This window comes from Beauveria bassiana (assembly GCF_000280675.1).
Source record: "Beauveria bassiana ARSEF 2860 unplaced genomic scaffold BBA_S00010, whole genome shotgun sequence".
In the NCBI taxonomy this organism is placed as follows: Eukaryota; Fungi; Ascomycota; class Sordariomycetes; order Hypocreales; family Cordycipitaceae; genus Beauveria; species Beauveria bassiana.
In genome coordinates this window covers 649,536-674,137 of record NW_007930845.1, presented here as the reverse complement: position 1 = coordinate 674,137, position 24,602 = coordinate 649,536, and the positions used below count along the sequence as shown (strand labels likewise).

At 52.1% G+C, this 24,602-nt stretch overlaps 9 protein-coding genes across 9 annotated transcripts; 5 read left to right on the top strand and 4 right to left on the bottom strand.

The window, feature by feature from the left end:
* Positions 1–2,016: 2,016 nt before the first annotated feature.
* Positions 2,017–3,170, top strand: BBA_04552 (LysM domain protein; the record flags this gene model as incomplete). Its single annotated transcript, XM_008599649.1, has 4 exons — positions 2,017–2,152; positions 2,208–2,286; positions 2,343–2,869; positions 3,136–3,170. 4 exons carry the CDS (start codon positions 2,017–2,019, stop codon positions 3,168–3,170), a joined length of 777 nt encoding a protein of 258 aa, XP_008597871.1.
* A 298-nt stretch (positions 3,171–3,468) lies between these two features.
* BBA_04551 (uncharacterized protein) lies at positions 3,469–4,777 on the bottom strand (the record flags this gene model as incomplete). The annotated part of the gene is made up of 3 exons (XM_008599648.1): positions 3,469–3,970; positions 4,067–4,259; positions 4,690–4,777. 3 exons carry the CDS (start codon positions 4,775–4,777, stop codon positions 3,469–3,471), a joined length of 783 nt encoding a protein of 260 aa, XP_008597870.1.
* Positions 4,778–10,123: 5,346 nt separating this feature from the next.
* Positions 10,124–12,367, top strand: BBA_04550 (uncharacterized protein; the record flags this gene model as incomplete). Its single annotated transcript, XM_008599647.1, has 1 exon — positions 10,124–12,367. The coding sequence occupies one exon, from the start codon at positions 10,124–10,126 to the stop codon at positions 12,365–12,367; it is 2,244 nt and encodes a 747-aa protein (XP_008597869.1).
* A 1,922-nt stretch (positions 12,368–14,289) lies between these two features.
* BBA_04549 (uncharacterized protein) lies at positions 14,290–14,820 on the top strand (the record flags this gene model as incomplete). Its single annotated transcript, XM_008599646.1, has 1 exon — positions 14,290–14,820. The coding sequence occupies one exon, from the start codon at positions 14,290–14,292 to the stop codon at positions 14,818–14,820; it is 531 nt and encodes a 176-aa protein (XP_008597868.1).
* A 310-nt stretch (positions 14,821–15,130) lies between these two features.
* BBA_04548 (DIE2/ALG10 family protein) lies at positions 15,131–17,479 on the bottom strand (the record flags this gene model as incomplete). Its single annotated transcript, XM_008599645.1, has 5 exons — positions 15,131–15,185; positions 15,257–16,397; positions 16,451–17,052; positions 17,112–17,200; positions 17,273–17,479. 5 exons carry the CDS (start codon positions 17,477–17,479, stop codon positions 15,131–15,133), a joined length of 2,094 nt encoding a protein of 697 aa, XP_008597867.1.
* Positions 17,480–17,885: 406 nt separating this feature from the next.
* On the bottom strand, positions 17,886–18,751 carry BBA_04547 (uncharacterized protein; the record flags this gene model as incomplete). The annotated part of the gene is made up of 6 exons (XM_008599644.1): positions 17,886–17,894; positions 17,953–18,006; positions 18,064–18,157; positions 18,388–18,441; positions 18,593–18,636; positions 18,740–18,751. 6 exons carry the CDS (start codon positions 18,749–18,751, stop codon positions 17,886–17,888), a joined length of 267 nt encoding a protein of 88 aa, XP_008597866.1.
* A 318-nt stretch (positions 18,752–19,069) lies between these two features.
* On the top strand, positions 19,070–20,244 carry BBA_04546 (mediator of RNA polymerase II transcription subunit 4; the record flags this gene model as incomplete). The annotated part of the gene is made up of 2 exons (XM_008599643.1): positions 19,070–19,217; positions 19,319–20,244. 2 exons carry the CDS (start codon positions 19,070–19,072, stop codon positions 20,242–20,244), a joined length of 1,074 nt encoding a protein of 357 aa, XP_008597865.1.
* A 249-nt stretch (positions 20,245–20,493) lies between these two features.
* Positions 20,494–22,473, bottom strand: BBA_04545 (endomembrane protein 70; the record flags this gene model as incomplete). Its single annotated transcript, XM_008599642.1, has 2 exons — positions 20,494–20,561; positions 20,616–22,473. 2 exons carry the CDS (start codon positions 22,471–22,473, stop codon positions 20,494–20,496), a joined length of 1,926 nt encoding a protein of 641 aa, XP_008597864.1.
* Positions 22,474–23,127: 654 nt separating this feature from the next.
* BBA_04544 (Sas10/Utp3/C1D family protein) lies at positions 23,128–24,267 on the top strand (the record flags this gene model as incomplete). Its single annotated transcript, XM_008599641.1, has 1 exon — positions 23,128–24,267. The coding sequence occupies one exon, from the start codon at positions 23,128–23,130 to the stop codon at positions 24,265–24,267; it is 1,140 nt and encodes a 379-aa protein (XP_008597863.1).
* Positions 24,268–24,602: the final 335 nt, after the last annotated feature.

Genomic DNA, 24,602 nt, shown 5'->3' with positions numbered 1-24,602 from the left:
TCTTACTATTTTACCTTATAAACCTTACCTTATTTAAGTTAATCCTTTAACTAGAGAAAAGACTACTTATAGGTAGCCCCTTAACCTCTCTTAACTATATACTTATTACTTTATTTAACTTAACGCTAATTAATATTATAATACTATTCTACCTACTACTAGTATACCTCTACCTATACTAATATTAGCTATTACCTCTAAAGTTATAGCTACTTCCTAAGGTTATTAGTATAAAGAAAGCCTTATAATATATACTCTTTAACTATATAATTAATATTAACTAGAAGGTCTTTATATATAACTTTTAAATTAGTTTAAATATATTATAAGATATAGTCTTTTTAAGCTAATAAGAGCTTTAGTAGTACCTTTAACTATAGCTAGCTAGTATTATTTTATTATTTTACCTCCTTCTTAATTATATACTTAATTATTAATATTAGGATCTTAGGGTGCTTTTAATATATTTACTTAGTACCCTAATAGAGGCTTTAAAGCTTATAGATTTAGCTATGTATTTATATAGTTAATTTAGGACCTCTTACTATTCTACTAATAATGAAGAAATTAAAAAAAAGGGGTAATCTTACGCGTCAAAGCGGCGAATTAGTTAGGCTGGCAACAGCCTAATTAGGAAGGTGGCTGTGGTGGTGACCTCGGGGGGGTCAAATACTTGTTGCCACCCACTGTAGCCATGGCTCCGACCTGACGCTGGACGGCTGCCTTGTAGATGCGAGCAAGTTTGCTCTCGACATATCAAAAATTGAATAGTGTCAAGTTGCTATTCTATCCCGCATTTTTCGCTCATTGGCCAAACGCCTCTAGAGAGCAAAGTCATGGCTTCTTGCCCAAAATGCCCACGCACTGTGTGGCACAAAGAGAACTGTTCTGTTACTGTAAGAAAAATCTTATGCCGAAAATTAGACAGAACAAGAACCTTCTTGAGAGATAAATCGCCATCTCATCGTATTCTGCAACCGATCAATAGTAACGAGTAGCTTGTGACTACCGACGAGTCTCTGCTCCAGACTAGGGCCAACTGTCCGTCGATCGACTCGCCCGGTTTTCAGTATCTCACTGATTTTGCATGTAGTTATAAGCGGCGAGCATATCTTGAATAACCATCCAGGTATCAGAGTCTATCAACGCATTATGTAGGTCATGTTTCCCGCACGTTGGCGCTCGCTACCTCAGAGCCAGACACTACAGTGCCCCGGCCTGTACGCGTCTTCGGCCAGGAAGCGCCCTGTAACTCAATCAGTTGCCACCTTTGCCTTGTTTAGGGACTTGAAACCAGCTCCGACGGATGCTCTGCTTCTCAAAATAGCATGTGAACTGCGCGCGCGCGAGCATTATCCAAGCCACAACCGGTTTGGGGGGTATTGAGGCCCTGTACAACCGGTGCATGTGTAGCACGTAGCTCATGCCTGTAGGACAGGGCATACTTGAAGAACCGGCGCGCACGCCCCTAGATATTCATTTCCCCAAAATAGTCAGGTAGAGTTTTGCCGCTGTACAACGGAAACAGGTGACACACAGGCCCTGGCTTGGTGGCTGTCCTATCAGATCCTTTGGTCTTCCGTGGATATGAAAGGTAATAAGCGAGAAACCATTCTCACACGTCAAGGAGTATGGTAAATTACCCTTGAGCTACTGTGTCTAGAGACGTCTGTTTCGGCTTTGGCTCCTGTCGCCGCCGCCTTGATGCCTGGGCGCTATCACGACCAAGTCACGTCTGTTCAATGAGCCGTCATGTTGTATAAAAGGCAGTCTACCTCGCGCTCTCAGCATATTCGTCTTACAATCACTCAACTACAGCCAACCAAATCGATACTCATTCGGCTCGCTTCCCAAGCATTTTCCGTCAGCACTTCTGGCCCCCTCTTCAACGAAACTCATCCAGCCCTACTACGAAAAAATACCCCTTCACCTCACCGTCTCGTCATACCCTCCAGCCAACGAACTTTACTGAATCACCGAATTCAAAACCAAAAAAAAAAAAACTTTCGAATTATAATGGTTCGCTTTGCTACTGTTCTGGTCGCTACTCTGGCCGGAGCGGTCTCGGCCGTTGGCATTGGCCGCGACCGAGGCACTCTCATGGCCATCAGGGCTGAAGCCGCCAAACCCATGGAAGGTCTTGACCCAAAGTGTGCGTCTTTGCTATTTCCTATCCTAAAAGATACTTTTTCTAAACGTTTGATCAGGCAATAAGTGGCATAGGGTCGTAAGCGGTGACACTTGCGAAGGTGTCGTCAAGCCGATGGGCGTCAACATGGAGGATTTGTAAGTTCAAAAGCTGACCACGCTCATGCTTGAATCGTCAGTAACATTCCAAATAGCCTCAAGTGGAATACCAAAATCACCAAGGATTGCAAAGAACTCATGCTTGGCTACGACGTCTGTATCGGCGTTTCCGGCACGCCAGCTGCGTCCGGCACCAACTCTCCCACCTCGAAGCCTCCTGCTAGCAGCTCGGCTCCTGTTAGCAGTTCGCCTCCTGTTAGCAGCTCGGCTCCTGCTAGCAGCTCGCGTCCTGTTAGCAGCTCAGCTCCTGTTAGCAGCTCAGTTCCTGTTAGCAGCTCAGCTCCTGCTAGCAGCTCGCCTCCTGCTAGCAGCTCGCCTCCTGCTAGCAGCTCGCCTCCTGTTAGCAGCTCGCCTCCTGTTAGCAGCTCGCCTCCGGCACCAAGCTCCAATGCCGGCAGCTCTGCTCCCGCCGCAAAGCCTTCTACCGCCTCATCCAACGGTGCTCAGACAAGCTGTAAGGGTCAATCCTATGTCCCCCAGCCGGGTGACACCTGCAGCAAGATCCAGGCGCAATACACAAACATCAATCTCGCCCAATTCTACAAGGATTACACGGCGGTTGGTACGAATTGCGCTGGCCTCCAAGCTAGTCAGACATACTGCTTCCCTACGGCTACCAGTGCGGCTACTTAGCAAGAGTCCCCATCCGAGGCCATTACTTCTCAACGGGAACGACAAGATTGCTTCTGACTGCACCGATATGTGTCTTGAACATGTATCTGCGCTGGCGCTCGAGTGCATGTCTCTTTTGTCAAAGATAGGCAATGTAAAAGAGACGCAATGTAACTTGGCTTTGACTGGGAGCTAGGATACTAGTATTTGTCATAGACTCAATCAAAGCAAAAGTCAACTTCGCAAAGTAGATGTTGTCTCATCAGAAAAACAGAGCAGTGCAAGCTCTTGAAAAAGATACAGAAAAAAATGAAGAGACAAGAATTATCCAACATCGTCAGGAGGCCGTCTGGGCTGAGCAGTTCCAGGCTCTGTCTGCTCCGTCAAATGGAGCACCTGGTAATTGATATATATATATTGGTGTAACAAGAAGACAACGCCGCATTGAAAACATGGGGCGCAACCTAGCAGTGATGTCTAGGAGAAAACAAGATGCAACAACAAGAAACACGCATCAATGCTGCAAAGCTGCAGCACTTCGATCAGCCTCTATCTGGCTGCAACTATGGTCGCCATCTCCCCGTCATCCAACGCGACCGTAAAATCCACGCGACGAATAGTTTCTTCGCGGTGTGCAATTGTCAGTACCGTACAGTCGTCGAATGCTTCCTCCAGCACCCCTCGTGTTTCCTCGTCTCGCAGAGCGTCGAGTACCTGATCCAACAAGAGCCACGGGATTTCTTCTCGTACACCACCAAGAAGTTCATCATCACTGAGCTTTTTGAGACGCACGGCAACAATGCAGCAAAAGTATCGACCTTGAGCTTCTTTGGCAGCAACGTTCGCTCCAGCACCTCTAGGCACTCTGTCAGTCTTTGTCGGGCCCCCGGCGACGATGGTATTTTTCCTTGGCTGCGACTTCTCATCTTGTTTTCTACAATAACCCCCAGTAACTGTAATCAGCGCAACAATTATTCTGAAGGTTTGCAAGGGCTCCGTTGGTGGCAATGTAGCGGGAGGTGTCGCGCCGGAAGCATCGTCGACGTAATCGCTATATGACGAGATGTACATTTGCCTAGTTACGCGCTCACATACACTCAATATACGTTTGACACGTTGAAATACTTGATGTCTGTAATCAAGCTACCAGGGAGCTGTGTTGCTTTGCGTGAGCAAATGTTGATTCTCATCTCCATCCTCGGGCGAGGGAGCTGTGTTGCTTTGCGTGAGCAAATGTTGATTCTCATCTCCATCCTCGGGCGAGGGAGCTGTGGGAGCGTCAAACGTCAAGTTGCAACTCTGCGCAAGCAAGTAAACCTCTGTCAAGTATGGCTCCCAGGCTGTTCAAGTATTCTAGCGACTCCAAAGAATATTCCCTAATGCAAATGACAGGACGAATCGACAAGGTGAGCAAAAAAACTTCTCTTGGTGCACCGTTTAGGGTCCGCCAACACGGTGCCGTCTCGCAACCCTCGATGAGCAGCCAGCACCTGTAACAAGCACAGGTTTTATGGCGTTCAAGAAGAAAAGTCTAGAATTTTGGCTGCGTATGATGACGAAATTCGTCGGATCCCTTGGCGGAGATTCTGGGAATACGCCATACAGTGCGCCACGACTCGCTACTTTGCCACTTCTCATTGTAGAAAGGCGTCAGGCCAGTATATCTAGCTCGTCCGTTCCGTAGCAACAGCAGAGAAGAAAAAATCACTTAAAGCCCACTTAACCGATGATAAAGCCGGCAAATCAATGTTCACGGACATTTGTACGTACCATTGGGCCAGGCGTGGATGGGATTCTTGCGCTCGACACCGATAAACGATTGATGTCGGAGCGGGAAGCGAGCTGCGACGCCCGACATTTCAATTTTGAGTCAAGCCTTGAAAATATCTAACTAAACTTTGAGACAGGAATCGCGATAATCGTGTTGCAGCCGGCATTTTCGGCGAGTACGGCCATTGTTGAGGCAAAAAAGCTGGACATTGAAGGGTGGGTGTTGCCTCGACCCGACGCTATGATCAGGCATTATAAACATGAATACCATAATTTTTCGCGTTGGCTCAGTCACGCTAACAGAGGCAGCCTTTTCCTAGCTAATCAAGTGAGTATTAAAGACGAGAAAGAATACCGCGAACCTTTGATCATTTCATCTTCCGACTGCAAAGAGCCCAACTACTGCTCTCCGTACCACTACCCGATAGCGCAACAATCTATAGACATCCAACAGGGCATGTGTTGACCTAAATCTGGACGTTGAACGCAGCCTTTAGGAATATTTAAGAACCCATTTTCTTGGCATGGTACCAAAATGAGAACCTATTCCTGGACATTACCAAGTGTTGTGAAATCAACTAACAGATGCGCCAACATGTCACCAGTGTAAGCGCAGACACACGGTCTTGACTTTGGGCTATGGATTCATGATTGAGCTGACTCAAAACTATGCTAGTAAATTGAAACAACAGATCTCCTGCAATTCTACATTCGCACAGCGACTGTACTGGATGTACCTTGAGAAGCGCTTCACCCTTTGCCTCCAAAAGCAGACTTCTCTGCTACTAGCCCTTTTGGTGTTCACTCTATCGACCCAGTTAATGGGATCCGTTTGCATATGCATATAGTTGGCAAGGGAAAGACCTGCGAGGTATCAACCAGGCATGATAAAGGAATTGGTAGAAAAGGGGCACTCCTCCAGCAAGCTGCGGAAATCCGCGATTCCTCTTTGCCCACTCTGTCCGTTTCTCTAACATGCCCTCAACTTCCATTTCATTTCTTATATATCATCAAGTGCTTTTTCTCTACTTCTTCAGCTTATGCTACTTCTTCCGATTGGACCCTCAATTATTTTTGAGGGAGCGCGGGAGGAAGAGTAGACGCAATTGCTGGCAATGAGACTATCGAAATGCTGTTCATCAGCGGAGCAACCACTGACCATTAAGGCCAATATTTTATGGCTGTAGTTGTTGAGCTCCTTGCTCATGAAAAAGCAGGGCCTGATCAATGGGAAAGGTGGTACGGAGTAAAGTTCGTCCCATCTGGTTTGGTGCGGCTCTGCGCGATCATCTACCGCAAGTTGCAGAAAGACAGAACTCAATAGCAAGCCCATGTATCACACGAGATGAATCTGAGAGATCGTTTTCACGCTTATGAGATTCCGCACGGTCCGTTGGCGGGATTTGGATTGGTCTTGGTTAGTATGGAGCTGACTCGCTCTCCCGACTACTGACTGGTGACTGGCAGACTGGCAACTGGTACGTGGCGAATTGGCTTCACAAGCGCCTTTTGGCAGCCAAAGCGGTACTTATGGGGGGTGGGTGGTACGACTGAGTTTGGCCGGACACTGTGGAAATATGGAGAAATACGAGAGCCGATGCGGGTCTCGGACAATGCATCGTTCGTTGGCTATATACGGGGCAGTCTCGACTGCAGAAGAGGAAACGAGGTGGTTCGCCATGGCTCGATGGCGTCGAATTGATATCCAGCGTTAGTGTTGGTCCGATGAGAGTTGTTGGACTTTTCGGCGTAAATCGACAGTGGTGCGGATGCCCCGGTAGCGGGGAGCGAAGACAAGCGGCAGGAGGACAAGGAGCGAGGCCAGTTTAGCGGAAGCACGGAGCTAGAACTTCCAAGGGCCAGGCGAGGCGAAAGGCGCAAAGGGAAGTCTGCAGCAAGTGTTTCATGTTTGGCAGCTTGGGTGGGGAGTTGATGACGGAGGATTCGGGAGGAAAGAGGCACAGACAGAGAGTGCATGGCATCCGGTGTGGCTTGCAAGTTGGAGCTGACAAGCCTCAAGTCAATCGTGGAAGAGGTCGGTGGAAGCTGAAGTCGCTTAGTTTGACTCAGCAGCGCTGGGTAGATTGTGGCGAGGTTCACGTCGTCTCTTACGCGCAGCGGCCTCGTCACGCGGTCGGGGGGCCCCCTGGACAAGGTTCAACGGTGCAGACGAGTTCGTTCGTTGTGGAATGCTGGCATGCTGCTGGCATGACCAGCGAGGCATAAACGAAAATCAATGGCAGACAAGAGAGGGTCGAGGGTGTCTCTTTTTAGCCTTTGTCCTGCTTGACAAGCACCACAAGGTAGTTATCAGTAGTTAGTCGCTTACCCGCTGCAAAACGTCACTGAAGATCAGGTACTAGCATGCAGGGCATCGAAAGATTGCCCTGGTTTGGGCATGCAAGTTGCAGTGAAAGCAATATTTGGCTGGAGGCTGGCGGCAGCCATCAAGCGGTGCGACGTTGAGAGGTTGAGAGGGAGGGCGACATGTTCCTTTGTTGGCGTTCAGGCATTGTCAGTGGACAGTAATAGGTAGTTATTATAACTGGGTTGCGAGTGGGGGCTGGCGATGATGGCGACGACGGCAGCCCGCATAGTTAGTTGGGTCCGTCACTACGATCAAGTTTTTACCGGTATTAAGCGCAGAGGGGAAAAGATGAGTGGTTCGTGGAGAAGCCCGATGCGGCTTGCTCTTTGTGTTCCTTGGGGTAACCGGCCAAACGAAACTTCACATGTTGAGCCTTGTTCCTGTTGGTGTTCAAGTCGCGTCGTATCGAGGTACACCGTACTGACGGGTGGCCGGTGTACTAGTAACACATCACTATTCACGCGCTCGGCGTCAAATTAGTCTTGAACGGGTAACCATGGGCCTACGGGGTAGAGGCTGGCAAAAAGTGGCCGTGCGTTTCATGAGGCATGCCTGGGTAAGGATTCGGTATTCTGCATCAGGGCGATGATCCTAGGGTTGTCGAACTATCCTCCCTGGTGCAGTTTGATTGGCCGAAAGGGGTTTTGACTGGTAGATTGGGAGGCGCAATGGCCAGAGGCAGAGAACCATCGGCGACGTGTAGCCATCGATATGTGACGGGCGGTCGGGTGGTATTGTGGTATGTAGAAGAGTCTTGAAAGCAGGTGGTGCATCAGCCACGAAAATGTAGCCCACGGTAATAATTGGGCAATGGATATCGATTGCGTTGAGCCTCTCTCACCAGCCACGGGCGATTTGGGCATGAACCAGATTGATGGTGGTACGGAGACGTCGAGTAGCAATATGTAGCAGAGATTTTCTCGTTGATTGCTACCTAATTGCTTGCCGCCTTGCCCTACCTTTACAAGGCCGGTCACGAGTCGGTGCTCCCTAGGTATATTTGCAATGCATGGGTTCTATTTAGTATGTTTTACAATGTGGGTGGGCATCAAGTATCGAGCCGTTATTAGTTAGTAATAATTGAATACTCTCTTTGCCCTGCTTTTTCGCCTGCCTTACTGACTGCGTGCTTGCTTGCTTGCTGGAAGGCATCCGTAGGTTGTGGGCTAAATTTCGAGTGCTCAAATTGCTCAATGCTGTCGAGTGTCGACAGGTACGGATACAGGTGCAGAGAATGGCAGCTTTTCCACTTTGCTGTTTGGGCCCTGACACTTGTACGAGGGGCGTCTCGTGTGTGCGTGTGTGCGTGTGTGCCGTGTGCGGCCTGTTCTCTGGCCATGCCGAGATGCTGCAGGGCAGATGCAGGAGGCGGCGCATCGTGTCCAGTTGTCCAGTTGTCCAGGTGGCACAGCTGTGGCCTTGTCGGTACCTGGGTAGGTGGTGAAAGCTGTGCATGTCTGCTCAGGTACGCCGCACATGTGCGTGATGGTTTGCTTGCCCGACTTTGCCTCGCTCTGCTGTGTTTTGCTTGCTTGCTTGCTCGCTTTGCCTTGCCTTGCCCTGTCTCGGTGTTTTCAGTGTTTTTGATTAGCACTAATTACATACCTAACTAACTACGATCAGTCGGAATCGGTCCACACAGGCTGCCGGCCCGCCAAGCCACACAGGGCAGTCAAGCCACTCAAGTACTCGACCACTTTTAAGAATAATAATAGCAATAAAACGAACAGAGCTACCTCTGCTCCCGTACAAAGAAACATGGTCAGGGAGTTGGGAGAGTGTTTGTGGTGCATTTTTGGGTGGCTTTTGTTAAAATTAGCGCACATGGTCTCTGTCAGTGGGCGTTTTGGCATTGTCTTGGCTAGCCAGGGCTAGTCCGGGCAGGCAGTGCTCAGTGCAATTCTCACTGCTTGAAAACACTGGCAGCGCTCGTGCTCGTGCTTTCAGTGTCTGAGAATTTTTACTCTTTGCCTTTTCCTGCCTGTTTCTTTTAAGTAGTCATCTAATTTCCTGCCTTTTTCATTCAATGTCGTTTCCCTGCCTGAGGACGCCCTCACCTCCTGCTTGACCCGCCTGTAACTTGAACAGTTCTTGTCCCCAAATTTAGCACACGCCTGGTAAACACCATGCACGCCCCGTCATGTTTTGCCACACCAGTCCCTAAAAAGCTCACTCCCACACCCCCTTTTGATAAAGTGCAGAGGTACTTTCCCACTCCTTCTTTGGTGTGTCGATACTTTGCTCTGCGGAATGACCCTCAATTCTTTAATCGCGTTTGATCCCGCGCCGCTCCTTCCAGGCCTTGCCTTGCCTTGCTTGGCCGTCCCGCTGCAACTCTTCCCTCTTTCAGCATCGCTGCCTTCTGACCTTGGCACCACCGCCACCACCATCTCGCTGCCTCATCCATCCCCTCGCAGCAACCGCCCGGCGATCATCCTCTTTCCCTCTTCCACCCAATCCCCATCCGCCATTAATTCTTGTCTTACTCCTTCAGCTATTCTTCTTTCTTCCATCTCATTGTCTTCCCCATATAGCCTTACCAGTATTCCTTTCTCTTCACTCGGTTATCCGTACCCCGGCCTCAGATTCATCGACACCGCATTCCGTTTCAGCTGACCACCTCACGGCCTGTCCACTTCATTCCGTCGGTACAAGCCGGTTCTGAGACTCGCCTCCAGCGTTTCTTGCATACCAGCACGTCGCGCTCTCAACCACTTTATCCGACATTTCTTGCCACAGTCACAATCTTGCCATCCATTGTCGTCCGAGGTTCCGCCCACCAATTTCTACCACCAACGCCTCAAATCAACTTCGCCTCGCGATTCGCGCCCCCCGTTCTCAGCCCACGTCATCTTAATCGCTCTGCTCGCCAACAGCCCGAGTAATCTTCTCTTTGCCATCGTCTATAGAGCGAATGACTACTTGGCCGTCGCCCCGCTGATACCATTCCCCGACAATGCCGCAACGAGCTTTAGTGAATCTAGCCATCTTTACGTACGATACATTCGTCACTTCACCAAAGCATTAGCACCTCTTTCTTGAAAAAGCGCGCAGCATCGCATCGCAATGGCCCTCTGGCCGTTCCGCAGGAAGACGGTGCGTTCTTCATCGCGGACCTCTCCTCTCGATGATGCCGACACCTCTCCCACGCGTAACCAAATGCCTTCAACTCGTCGCACTGCCAGCCGCAACAATCACACCAGTACCGCTGTCCCGCGAGCCAGCGCCAGAAAAAAGCAACGGCCTGAGCCCAACAAGCTCCAGAGACGACCCCGAACCTACAGCTTCTCACCCAATCGCCACGAAACTATTCGAGTCGATCCCAGAGGCAGATCCAAGCAGCCGCAACATCTTCAAGCCGATAGCGTCTGGGGCCGTGCCCCGACTTTGTATTTAAAACGCGATCCCCAACATCCACCCATCACGAGACGCAAAAGTAGCAAGCGCCGGCATGAAGACCATGAGCGGGAGGCAGAAATCAAGGCCATGAGCCACTACATGCCCAGAGTGCCTGCCCATGGTAGCGGCAAGCACAGCAGCAAGAGAAGCAAGACTAACCAACCTTCCGACCAAACTAGCAAGAGGACATCAGAGCTCTCGCTACCTTTACCAGACTCGATGCAATCGAGCTTGTCTGGAGACTCTGACATGACTTCGTATAAGGTGTCCATCTTCGACTCCCTCGCGCCCCGACCTACCCTTCGTTATGGCACTGGCATAAAGCGCACACCATCGCGCGCTTCCGCGTCTGCGCACCCTGCATCGCCCAAGGGATTACTTTCCGAGAACAACACCATATCCGAGGAAGTGATGCATCCGCGCAAGCGCATCGATGACTTGGCTGATGATCTAGACGCCAAGGCTCTCCGCGAGCTGATGCATAGAGACACCAAGAGACGTCAGCGCGACCGTACTCGAGAGCAAGCCAGGGCCGAGAAAAAGATTGCCGACGCAGCCCAACGCCACAGGCAAGAAGCAGACGCTGCAAGGAAGTCGGGGTCGCCTTCTCCCTCCAACATGGAGCGTGGTGTCATGGGCCGCGAACTTGTCGGGTTGGGTCTGGACCCTCCTTCCACGGTTGTCACTTCCTCCCGCCAGCGCACCCCGCAATCAATCGAGCCTGCTGCGACTAATGAGTCGCAGGCTCCCCTTGACGTTTTTCATCCAGTCAACACTCGCCCAACCGAAGACGCCGAGCAGGACATAGACCTGTCATCAGGCCATCCCGTGACTCAATCAGTCGAACAGGAAGATTCCGTTTCAACGACGGCGCCAGCTTCTCGCCTGTCGGGTTTGTTGAAATCTAAAAAGTCACGTTCAAAATCCACTCTCGGTTCCGACAAGGACAAGCTCGCTGTTCCCGTTGACGACGATCATGCGCGGAAGGGTTCTGAAGCGAGCACGGGCAGAAATGCTCGCCTGTCTATATCCTCTTTACTCAAATGGAACAGCAGAAATCGACGCGGCTCTGGTCCTTCGTCATTCTCCAACACGTCTAGAGAGGAGATGCAGGCAGTAGCAACAGCCCAAGCCCAAGCAGAAGCCCTTGCCAAACTCCAGGGCGACGATCACCGTAGCGGCTCTGCGGATAACCTGCGCAGCGGCAGTTCTCTGTCTGGCAACTACGTTGCTGGCAAGACCGGCGCTGCCCCCAAACGCACGCGTTCACGATTTCGTGAGGATCTCGACGATTTCCCAACTCCACCCGACTCGCGCGTGCAGTCGCCGGATATCGAGCCCCCCATGCCCCCCATTACCGACACAAAGTATAACCACGGGACCGAACCTATCGCCATACCCGGCCGTGAACTGCCAACTACATTTGGTCAGCGCTCTATCGAGCAGCTTCGTGAGAGGGCACTGACTGAAGGCTCTGGAAGCTACACTGTACCCTCGCCAGATCAACATCTTTCCATGTCACTCGCTTCCATCGATTCCGAGGGCTCCTGGTTGTCAGGTGGCGCCGGCATTCGTCGGTCCGGCGCTATCCGGGACAGTCTTCTACGCGCCAATCGCCAAGCACAGCGCAGTAGCTCACCGGCCCCGAGTCTCGACGAGGATCTGGGTATCACCGAGGATGACTACATGACACGCCTCGCCCCCCAATACCAATCTCATGGAGTTCATGTCAGGCGTTCGGAAGAAGGTCGCCCTAGCAGTGATGAGGACGACAGTGACTTGAAGTGGGGTGCAGTCGGTGCCCGCCCACAGGTTGTCCATCGCGTCAACCGTGGGACGGTGCACAGCCAGCAGGCCTTGGTCAACATTGATTCCGCAGACGAGGAAAGCATTATTGAGGCCTCCACGTAGAGGTACATACGCTGACACCGAGAGCACCTTTCGCGAGAGTTTATCACTATGCTCGAGACTTCATGCAAAGAAACGCGACTCTATTCTGGATACATATTCGTTCCTTTGTCTACACCACACAAACTTGAAAACCAGAAAAAACAAAGCAAAAACAACATTTGAAAAAAACGCCGAAATTAATTGAGAAGGATGCCGCCAGAAGGTATCACAAAAGAGTCAAAACCAAAGGCAAAAAAAAAACAAGCAAAATACAAAACTATCCAGAATCGCTTCCTTCTCTTGATGCGTCCGCATGCGCAACATTGCCATTAAACTCACTCTCGGTCAACGCAGGCCCCTCGTGGGCAAACTCTCTTGCACCTCGCTCTCTTTGGTGCTTCTCTGTACACATGATACCCGCTACCTGTCGGTGGCGCTCCGGGGTGCGACCTGCTTGTCTCGTTGATTCAAGTACTTGTACTGCGCGCATCTGACAGGGGCCATTTGTGCTTTTTTTTACCTTTTTTGCTTTCTATGGAGTTGATTACATGGCATGGCTAGCTATCTATTCACGGATAGCTACTTGGTACTTGGGATTCTAAGGTTCAATCTTTGGATTTATCGCTTTTGAAAAGAGCTTGGGTTTGATACAAGGCACTAGGATCGTTGCACGTTTGATATTGAGAGATTTTCTTCCCTACCTATATAGCCTACACATACGGTCAGTCTCGGACTGCGCTTCCCCCCCCCCCCCCCCCAGAGGCGTTTGGCTTTTCTCCAGGTTCGTCCTTTAGCATACACAGAGCAAGCAGATGCCTTTTTTTATCTATACCGGGGGTTTTCCTACGGCTGTTATACCACTCTTTTGGTTTATAGGCATGAAGAGAAACTAAAAACAACTCATTCTTTACAATTTCGACCCTTTGGTGCTCGTCGGAGTAGTATGGCGGGCAAAAAGACCGAGGATTCAACGGCGTGGCTTAGTTGCTATCAATTGGTGCGTTGATGATGCAGGGTTACGAGAGATGATCAGCAGCGAGCGGGGGGAATTGATGTGCACCGCAGCTAATATTGGGTTGGGTATCGACAACCACGTTTTGATAGACGAGAACGATTGACTATGGCATCACTGCATCATGCATGTGACTTGTGTGTAGCCGCTTGTGAAAAATTCTCGGGTTCTTTGGCTGCTTGCCGTTCCGTATCTAACCGCCAACGTCATGGGGCAAAAGGAAGAAGGGCGTCGGCGGCTTCGGTCGGCTCCAGTTTTCGGCCACATGAGCTTTTCTACTTTGTCTTTCTGCCCGCCGCCCAAACGCTCTTCGGGGGGATTGGAAGCGCAAGCTTGGGAAGCAAGACGGCTTGACTGGCAAGCTGGCATGGCTGGCTCCTGCTCTTGGCCTATGACAACCCCGCCATTAGCATGCATTACTCAAACAAGGTCAACGCTCACATGCGCCGCCGCAGGCCCGCCCCCGGCTTTTACCGACTAACCCGGATGGGGCGGGCGGGCAGCGCACCGTTTTTTTCTGCTGCATCATCATCCCATCAACCCTCGAACCATACAACAACAACAACAACAACAACAACAACAACAACAACACAGCGAGGCGAAACGAAACATTGCATCACTGTTGTCGCTGGGAAATTATCGTTCTTGTAGCGTCAACTACGGTGAAGAAAAGAGACGACGGCGTATACGCAGAATCAACGCACACGCGAGCAACGGGTTTGCGCGATAGCCTCGGCTGCCTCTTGGAAACAAAGGCACATGACGAAGCGACTTTGACGAGCACCACGACGTTGGCGACCAAGCGCTCAGTCTCTTGACTCGAGCGAGCAGCGAGAGGCAAGGCCTCGTATAGAGCGAGTCCGGTAGACGCCGCCCAAACGACCCGACCTCTTCCATCACCACCACCATCGCCACAACATTTCCGCCCACCATGCCTTCGCAACGCCCGTATTTCCTCTCCTCCTTCATCGCCGCCTTCCGGCAACAAGCACCTCCAACCTCCTCCTCTCCCTCCCCCTCATCTTCCTCAGGCGGCAAACAGCACACCACCGCATCATCCTCGCAAGGTCAGCCGCAGCAAACAACAACAACTACAACGACAAGTTCCCCATCGTCATCGCCGCCGGGCCCAACAACAAACGCCATCGCTGCCGCCGCCGCCGCCGCTGCTGCTAGCCAACACCACCACCACCATCATCACCATCACCATCACCGTCACGACATGACGCTGCACTCGCCCCCGCCGTCTTCTGCCCACCACAGCGGCGGCATCCCCATCCCCAGCGGCGGCCGTCGCCGCGGGAGCGACTCGAGCAGCGAAGGGTTTCGTGACGCGGTCGGTGCGGACAAGTGGTACATTGGCGGGCGCACGGCGACGGGCGAGGAAAAGTTCTTCAAGCTCGGCGTCGTGAGGAGGGTGCGCAGCAACGATGGGCTGAGCTTGGATCGGCTGAGTCTGTAGCGAAGCGGAAGGGCGAATTCTCGAAATGGAACAAAAAAGAGAAAAAAAAAAGGAAACTCTTATGAATTATGAACAAAGAAGAAGAAATTTGCAAGAAAAAAAGAACGTCGTCTCCGTTGGCAAATGGTTGTTCACGGAGCGGACAGAGGTGCGACTTTGGAGAGAGGCAGTCGTCATTTTGCTAGCAGTTTGATGACTTGACAGAACCGGGTTCTCGGATTCTTACGGCGTTGGTGGCATGTTTTTTTATGACTTGTTTTTTTCGCAAATATATACAGAGGAGGCGGCGCACAGTTCTGCCCATGGCCTCTTAAGCTTTCGTAGCTTTATACACATATTTCACGAGATATATCTTTCTCGAGATACTACGTTTAAAAGCCACAATGATCGAGCAATAGAGCAAAAGATCATCCATCAAGTCTGCGAGTTAATTTACCACATAAAGCGCTGTAGATTTCCACCGTCCAGCACTGTCCCGTCCTCGGCCTTCCACACGTACGGCTTGTACAAAAAGACGTACCCCGTGGCGAGGTTAATCAACACGTGCCAAGCGCTCTCTAGGAATAGGCGCATGTCGTAGCTGCTGCTCCATTGCGCAACAGCCTCGGCAGTCTCGCTGCCCTCCAGGAACCCGCCTCGCAAATGGTCCTTCAAACGCCACGCCGGCACCATCAGCCGCCACATCACCCACGGAATCATAAAGTAGCGCGGCTCGACAAGCGGCGCCGTGACGAGCGAAAGTGCCGTCGCGAGTAGAAAGATGAGGCCTGTGGATGTGGACACGGATTTCTTGGACAGATATAGGCTATCCAGCTCCAGGCGCGCCTTGAGCGTTGTCTCGCTGGCTTTGCGGCTCTCATCTGTAGAATTCGCTTCTGGCGAACGTGGATACAAGGTGCTGGTCTGCCGTTTGACCTTGGGCGAGGTTGGCGTCCAGAAAGGGTGGCTGATAAAGGCGGTGGGCTGCTCCTCGCCCGACCAGCTGTTGTGGCCGCCGAGGGCGTCCCAGACCATCCAGCGGCACAGCGTGTAGGGCAGCACAAGGGCGAGACGCAAAACGGAGCTCCGGCGAATAGTGTGACGAAAAACGTAGAACATGTAGTGGCGGTTGTCGGCGAGCGTGAACGGGTGGATCACGGTGTTGAAATGGACAACGGCTAAGGAGAGGACACCAGTTGCGGCGAGGTACGCGGGCCAGAGAACCTTGGAGTAGATGAAGTCGACCGAAGAGATGTGAGCAGCTCTGGAAGCGGTGTCTGGCTTTGTAGCGGCATCAGCGACCTCAGAAATGTCAGCGGCTGTGCCGAAAAAGGAAACAATCATGTTGAGGAATGACAACCCGGAGGGGATGAGGAGGGGAAGTGAAAAGAAGGCAAAAAAAGGCCAGATGTACAGCATCTGCGCGAGATGAATCGTGGCGACGTGATTGGACTTATCGCCGAGCACTACGCTGCCGTTCCAATGCACAAAGGCAGCAAAGGAAGCAAGGACAGCAACGTAGGGCCAGATTTGCCTAGTCACTCGCAGAGGGTTTCGAACGACTGCAATGCCGATACTGAGCACAGTGAAGATCATGTCTACATATATCAGTCTTAAATGCCCATATTCGCAAATAATACTGTTGACTCACCATCAGGATATGCCCTGTGGACAGGCAAGTCATGAATATCGCCCACCGAATATCTCCAGGCAAAGTACTGGCACCGCTCCCGCACCGTCTTCATCACCGGCTGGTCCACCCTATCCGGCCGGAGCGTCTTGACTGCATGCACCGCTTCCAGGCCGCCCAAGAATACGACGATCCAGAATACATTCGTCTGGCGCATGCATAGCGCAGCCGCGCCGAGCACAATCGTGACGAGGTCGCTCCACACTGAGCTGTGTACCACGCCCACGCGCGACAGGTGGTTGACAAATGCAGCGAGCACCACGCCTGTCGACAAAACGTCGGTGTAGTACAGCCCGCCAAAGAAGAAGATCAGCGGGAAAAGGCCAATGTTGATGGCCGTATGCAGGGCGTACTGGGAAAAGGCGCGAACGCGCGCTGGTGACAGGCTGCTGATGGCCTCGTGCTGTCTCGCCTCGATGGCCTGCCGACACCAGAGCGCAAGGTAGCTGATGCCCAGGACGCCGGCACAGTTGATGAGACGGAGGCTAAATACATCGCAGACGTTGAGCGGCGGGATGCGGAGTGTAGTGGCGATTCTGTGAACAGCGACAGAGATGAGATATCTAGATGTGCAAGTTAGCACGCACTGTGTCAAAGGTTGGCAGCCGGGGGAGCACCATACAATCCTGGAGGTGTTGTAATTTTGTCATCCCAGTCAAAGAAACGACCCTCGCAGTACTTTTGAGCCTGTGGAATGTGAAATATTTCGTCCTGGATATAGCTGGGTTAGCACGCTACATCGTCAAACAGGGGTCGTGTGATTCATGTACAATGGGCACGTACAAGATACGGCTCCGGCACCGTCAGCGACACCAGCGTGAACCACAGCTGCAGCGCGCAGGTCAGAAGAATCGGCAGCCGAACGCCCCAGCGCGGCAAGTTGCTGCCGCCAGTGGCGCCCGGGATGCCGTTGAAGAAGACGGTAGCTAGGGCGGGTAGCACGGCGCCGACCACGCGAGCGGTAGTGCTCCAAACTTGCTCCTCCGCCATGGTGAAACCATATACGAGCTGTGATTAGAACGAAAAGTAGAAGTAACCACAAGAAAACGGCGGATTTAGAAACGGCGCGACGGGTATGGCCCGAGGCTAGCTTGGCGAGGTGAGCCTCGAAGCTCGGTAGTCAAGCTGTCCACTACGCCTGGTCAAGAATGACAGTGTCGCTGCAAATCCACACTGTACGCGATCTTTCAAAAGAGTCAGTCCTTGTCAACGCTACTGGGCCGCCCAAATTTTCATATAACATGTCCAAGTAACGAAAACAAGTGACTTCACAGCTCAGTGACTGGTTATTTGTTTGATGTAAAAGTCTATTTTGAATGATATCTATACAAAGGCAACTAGCTCTATGCGCTGCATAGACGTTGATACAGGTCCATCTGGAATTGCGACTTTACGCTTAGAAAGGCTACATGTATCATTAGCATTGACAGATTGGGAAAGTCAAGTGCATTAAGCAAACTCACGTTGTCCTGGGGGTGGACCTCCTTGCGGTAGAACTTGGCCATGCCGGGAATTTTCTGCATGACTGTTAACTCGCCGTCGCTGCGGAACGACCATGAACGAAGAAGTCTTACGTCGAGGATATCATGCTGAATTCGGGGAATGCCAGAGGTGAAGAGAAGAGCACCGATAGCAGCAGCACCGCCGAACAGGGACAAACGGAAAGCACTAAGCCAACAGTTAGCCAGAATACACTTGCGTCGACAAGCATAAAGCCTGTAATTTGCCCCTGTGTCATTCGAAAACGTCTCAACTCCAAGACTTGGTATTGTTGGTCTTGTTGCGCGCTGGCACCCGGTTACATTGTAGATATGCTGTAATGTTGGATCCGGTCGCTTCGAAGTTGATCGTCACTGAGTCGCCTTCGTCTCCCTCTACAGACACAATTGCCAACTTACGATCGGAAAATGGTCTGGCTGGACCAGCCGTGAAAGTTGGGCTGGAATTGATATCTGGAATGAGGCGTTAGCATTTCTGTCTCGTCACATGTCCGTCGCGAATATGACGGTATAGTGGTCGTTCGAACTCCGGCTCAATCGGAGCAGCCTGCTCGAAGCGTACGCTCAACCGTATCGGAAAGCAATTCAGATGTGAGAAACGTACTTGGGACCGTAGGCGCTCTTGAACTCGGCGCGGCGGAAAGGAGTCTGTCAGAGACGACCTGTTAGCGAGGCGGAGCGGAAGGGGATTGCCAGCGAAGCCAGGGCCTGCAGCGACGAGTCCCAGGCAACTCTGATCCATTGAACATACAGCGGAGACCATCTTGACTGAGAATGGGGGCTGCGGCCGCGAAATCTTCTTCAATTGTCAATTGTCGTGAATAACGTCGCAAGTTGAAGCTGCGTGAGTTTGCTACCGGGAAAGGCCGGCTAATAGTGGCCTCAGGTTCTGTGTGGTCGAGTTCCGTCCACCAATCAGGCATCATGAGCGTGGCCCACCCAATTGTACAACACGGCTCACGTTAAGCTGGCGCGACAGCAGCTGTTTCCCACTCGCGAACCAATTTCTTCCATGACCCGAGCCTGCAGCTTGACGTCGAGTACCAGACAACCTTGAAACTTACTGCTGTCGCATGTGACCATGGACAAGCTCATCGATGAGCGCTTCGAGCGCCTCGAAAAGGCACTCTCAGGCCTCATCGATTCGGTCACAAAGTACCATCCGTCAATGAACCTCGCTGAGGAACTCATGGCCGCGGACGCAGAGCTAACAAAGGGCCTTGAGCAAGGTAAATATGACCAGGAAACACAGGCGCAACGCATTTTTTTTTATGCCTGAAGATTATCTACGCCAGACTTGAAGAGATTTCGCTGACGGTTCATCCTGCAGTACAAACCCACCAGAATAACCACCTACGGATACTCGAACTACGGCAAGCTTCTACCAGCCTTGACACGCAAATACGCGACACCCTAACAAGTCTTTCCAATACTCGCCGAGATATTGTCAATACACATACTACGAAATTTCCCTCCAGCCCCAACTACCCCATTGTGTACGAGGAACTACTCAGCTATGCGCGGCGCATCAGCAAAACGACAATGCCACCAGCCGCCACGATAAATGCATCTTTCCCTCCATCCGGCTTGCAGAGCCCCACAGTGGGTGAATCTCAGTCCCAGGCCGTGACGCCCGCGGCGACAACACCTGCAGCCGGCGCGACACCAGCCACTGCTGCGACGCCAGCCACTAGCACACCTCTACCGACGCAAAGCCCAGCTGCCATCAATGGCGTGGGCGGTACGCATGGCGTCTCTCTACAGCATTCTTCCCAGCATCCACATCAGGGCAGCTCCTCGGGCCCTTCGCTGCTGACGAGCCTGCCGGAACCCATGGCGCAGTACCTGAATCCGCTCTCGGGCCAGGTCTTCTTCCCGTGGCCGCAGGAGGACAAGATCCGGTCCGGATCTCTGGCATCCAATCAGATCCTCGTCGAGAAGGGTATCGATCCGCGGGGCTTCGATCCTGTCGCGGAGGAAGAGCGCAAACGGAAAGAGGAGGCGGACCGCAAGGAGCGTGAGGAGCGCGAGGCAAGGGAGCAAGAGGAGCGCGACAGAATCATGCGCGAGGAGAGAGAACGGCTGCGGCAAGAGCGTGAGCGTCAAAGGGAAAAGGAGCAGAACGAATGGCGCAGGGCGAGCGTCATTGCGGGCGCGGCCGACGCGCCGGGAGGTGCGGCGCCCAAGGGCCCCGAGAAGAAGCAGTTCCAATTCACCAATCTGGATGATTTGGACGATGACGATGATGACGACTAGACAAGGGTCTCTTTTAGACTTCATAAGCGAGCAATTATGGCCAAGGATGCCAACAGGACAGGCAACAAGGAATTTGGCTTTTGTATTTTACAAACTGAATAATAGATCAAAGATTTAAGTTCTTGAAACAGTGGTCAATGCCGCGCTGGCCTTCATAATGACATGTTACCAAATTCTAGCCGGATGCGTCTCTGTTCCTTTCCACCTCTTCGCAGGCGACTCTTTACGTCATGGGTGCTGCGCATATCTTTAATCAATCTTGATGGACTTGTAGATTTTCATGACGAACCACCAACTAGCAAAATATCCGATGGAGCCTGCGGAATGTTAGTTAATCTCTCTGGTATAGGATGATGCACAAGTCAACTTACCAGCCAGGATGAAAAAGAGGAACGAGATAAGCGCGCTGTAGCCGATATATAGGACCGTGCCGGCGAATCCGCCCAGCTTCACCTTGGTGATGAGGTAGAGCAGACAGTTGAGGAAAATGTAGCCTCCGCTCATGCCCGCGGCCAGGAACGAGCGCCACTGCCAGTGATAGTTTTCGGAGCAGAGCAAGAAGTAGGTAAGAAGGATCGTTACCGTGGCGCAAACAACCACCATCAGGGAGTAGCAGAGGAAGAGGAAGCCAAACATGTAATAGACTCGACTGAACCAGATCGAATTCATGATGAAGTACAGCTCGACAAAGATGGCGCCGAATGGGAGCAGGCCTACGATGAGCATGCTGGGGATGGGCTTGAGGTAGGTCGTCGTGGGAGGAATCTGGCGCGGAATCTGGTTTGTGCGGACGGGTGCCTCAATCTTGGCGCTACGAAAGCCGAGCCAAGAGCCAGCAAAAGAGAGGGGAATGGAAATGATGAACCAAATGCCCAGAAGCACCAGCATCGTCGTGAAGGGCACGGCACCGGACGACTGCTTGGCCCACAGGAAGAGATCCAGGAGGAAAAAGGTACCAAATACAATGGCGGGCACGAGCAAGGGTGTCAAGCCAATGTTCAACTTCCACTGCTCACCTCCCATGGCCTTGTAGACGCGCGCAGATACGTAGCCGCCGACAGAGCCGAGGATGGTATACAGTAGGATCATGATAGTGCCGAGAGATCCTCGGTTGGAGGGTGAGAGAAAGCCCAAGAGCGCAAATACAATGGTACTGGCGGTCATGACAAAGATTTGGACACCGTTTCCGAGCAAAATGGAAAGAAGAAGAGGATGCGAAGGGTTGCGGAAGACATCACCGTGAACCAGCTTCCAGCCAGAGTCTTCCTGTACGCCATCCTCCAACGCAGAAGTGCCGCTCAAGTCGTCCAGGTTAATTTGATCAAGGCGGTTGTAGCGCGCAATGTCCTTTTTGAGCGTGCGCATGAGAATGGACATGACCGTCATGACGAGAATGACGACGATGATGGCAGTGTCAATGAGCCAGAACCAATGAATCTTGGGGTCAAAGACGTGCAGGTACTTGTCCCATCGCGTGGCCCAGGCCGTGGGGGACTTTTCCCAGAACACGCTGTAGCTGTACTTGACCTTTTGCGAGCCGTTTTCGGGCAAGATCAGGTAGGCATGCCCATCCTTGCAGTCGGCCTCGCCGGTGTACTTTTTGGAGCTGGGCTCGACGCGAACACCGACCACACGAAGCTGGTTCGCGTTGCCGCCGACCTCGTGATACTCGACAAAGATGTCGTAGTGGTTGTTGAGCACAACATTGTCCGCCTCGTCAAAGCCGCCCACGAAGAAACCCGGGCTATAAAAGGAGGTGCCCGTGAGGCGATCCTCGATCCTCTGGCCGGCCGGCAGGCCGTCGACGAGCCAATTCAGGCTGTAGCCCTCGAAAATGCGGTCTCGTAGAAATTCGACCGCGTTTGCGGAATATTCAACCTCGCATAGCTGCTTGCACGTCTCCTCCTTTTTCATCGACAGCTGAAAAGGGGAAGTCATGATTCGGTCGCCAAAGAGGATACTGCCCAAGCTCTCCGACACATATTCGGGGCCGCCCTCCGGCTTGCAGAAGCCGAAGCCGGGATGGTAGTACTCAAACGAGACGACGGAGTGCAGACGCGCATCTTGGGGGCCGGCAATGGGCTTGATGCTGTTGACGTGTAGGGGCACCGAATCGCCGACCTTGTATGACGTCGGGGCGACACCGGGTAGGTAGAAGGCGGACGCGAGCTGTGGTGCGGCGAGCAAGGTCGCCAGTAGCGCCGAGGGCGCAGCTGCTGTGAAGTACATGGTCGTCTATGTCGTCGATTTATACCATGTCAAGGCCTGTCGTCGGCAGATGTGCAGTGCGCCGCGCAGTGTACGCTCAAGCGGTAGAGGGCGAGGCTAGCCACCGAGCAAAAGTGTCCGAAAAAGTGTCAAAGGTGCTGTCGGCTGCGCTCGTACAATGAGAAGATGTTCCGGCGGATGGCTTGCTGCTGGGCAAAGGTTCTTGTCAGCAATAGCTCGTGACGCGATCAGACGTAGAGGTCAATAAGGAGCTTGCCAAGGTGGTTCATACGGCTACGTTGCAGTAGCTCAAAGACGCTAGGACAGGATGGTGTAGGTTGCGTACCATGGGTGCTTACATAAGGGCAATGGTGACAGACAATGCAAGCAACACGATAAAACAAACACGTAACGTCTCATCAAGATGACCGAGTGGGATATAATCATGCTTCAAGATAGTTTGGCATTTCACATTTCGGAAGCATCCAAGTTCAGCTTTGTCATATACGCAGCTATTGAATGGGTATACGCTTTCATTCCTTCATTCAAAGACAACCCGATCAGTGTTGGTCTGACCCGCTGTCGCCGCCCCGCTAAAAAGTTTCGAGACAGGCCTCTGCTAGCAAAAAATTGTTACATATTATTTGCACCGGAGTTCTTCGCGCATCAAACACCATGGCAGCCCCGGAGACTCTTTCGGCCCTGCTAGAACAGCTAACACAGTCGCTGTCATTGACGCAGGAAGCAGCTCCAGCTCTGTCTACAATCGCGCACCCCAAGGATGGCATCTCCCTACTGGATGTGAAGAACGAGGTGCTCTTGTCCTACCTAGAGAACCTGGTATTCCTCATTCTACTTAAAATTCGAAACCACAAGACGTCGACGAGCGAATCAATAGATCAAAAATTGAACGAAGAAGTCCGGTCAAAACTAGTCGAGCTTCGGTTATACCTCGAAAAAGGTGCGCGTCCGTTAGAGGAAAAGCTCAAATTCTCGATTGAGCGATTCCTCCGTAGTGCAGACGACGCCCAGCGCGAAGAGCAAGCCAAGGAACAGCATGGCAAGGGCAACGACAGGACAGGCTCCGAGAGTGACGAAGACGAGTCAGGCTCTGGATCTGATGACGACGACGAAGAGTCAGAGGCTGAGCAGGATATCAACAAGGGCAACGCGCCAAGGAAAATGTCAGCGGCTCCCAAGCTTAGCAACTTGGTAGATGATGTGACTGCTCGGCCTGCGCAAAGGGACGGTGCCCCGTCCGGGGTCTATCGGCCGCCAAAGAGAGATCGTCAAGTCATGGATACTGGGGCGCGGAAAGAAAAGGTCGATCGCCGGCCCAATAAGTCACGCACCATGGAAGAGTTTGTTAGCACTGAGCTTTCCGCAGCACCCTTGGCGGAGCCTAGCATCGGCACCACCATTGTGCAAGGCGGCCGCAGGACGAAGACGGCGGCCGATCGCGAGGCTGAGGCGGAGCGCCGCGAATACGAAGAGACCAACTATACACGTCTGCCCAAGGAAAGCAAAAAGGACAGAGCCAAAAAGGCTCGTCAAGATGGAAGCAGCCGTCGCATGCAGTTTGGTGGCGAGGAGTGGCACGATTTGGGCGAAGGCGTGGATCGCATTGATCGTCTTACCAAGCGCAAGGAGGGTGGAAAGGGAGCCAACGTTCGCGCAATGCTGGACAAGAGTCGCAAGCGTGGTCGGGACACAACGGATGGGCCCAGAGGAAGTGGCCATGAGATGGGTGACAGATTTAATAAAAAGGTCAAGATGTTGGAGGCGGGTCGCAGAGACAGAGGGAAGAACAGGTAGAAGCCATGTACATATTCAGTTCTTCCAGCTATTCCGTGTCCAACTACGACATATCATATGGCAAAAAGCCAATAGTTGTTACTCTTGCGTCATACCTACTCTTGATGTAATAATTCTTCAGATTACAAAATCGACGCTGCAGGTTGTGGAAGCTTCGTAGCAATCCGTGTCGGGATCGCCTCCATTAGTGCATAGCCCCGCTAAAGCAAATCCAGGACCCCTCCATCTACTTGTTGGTCCATGGGTTCGTGTGGAAATGCGAGTCCTCAGCTGGAACAAAAGTGATTGGGTCCCGAAATATCTGGGATTGACTAGAAGCCGAAATTCTACTCATT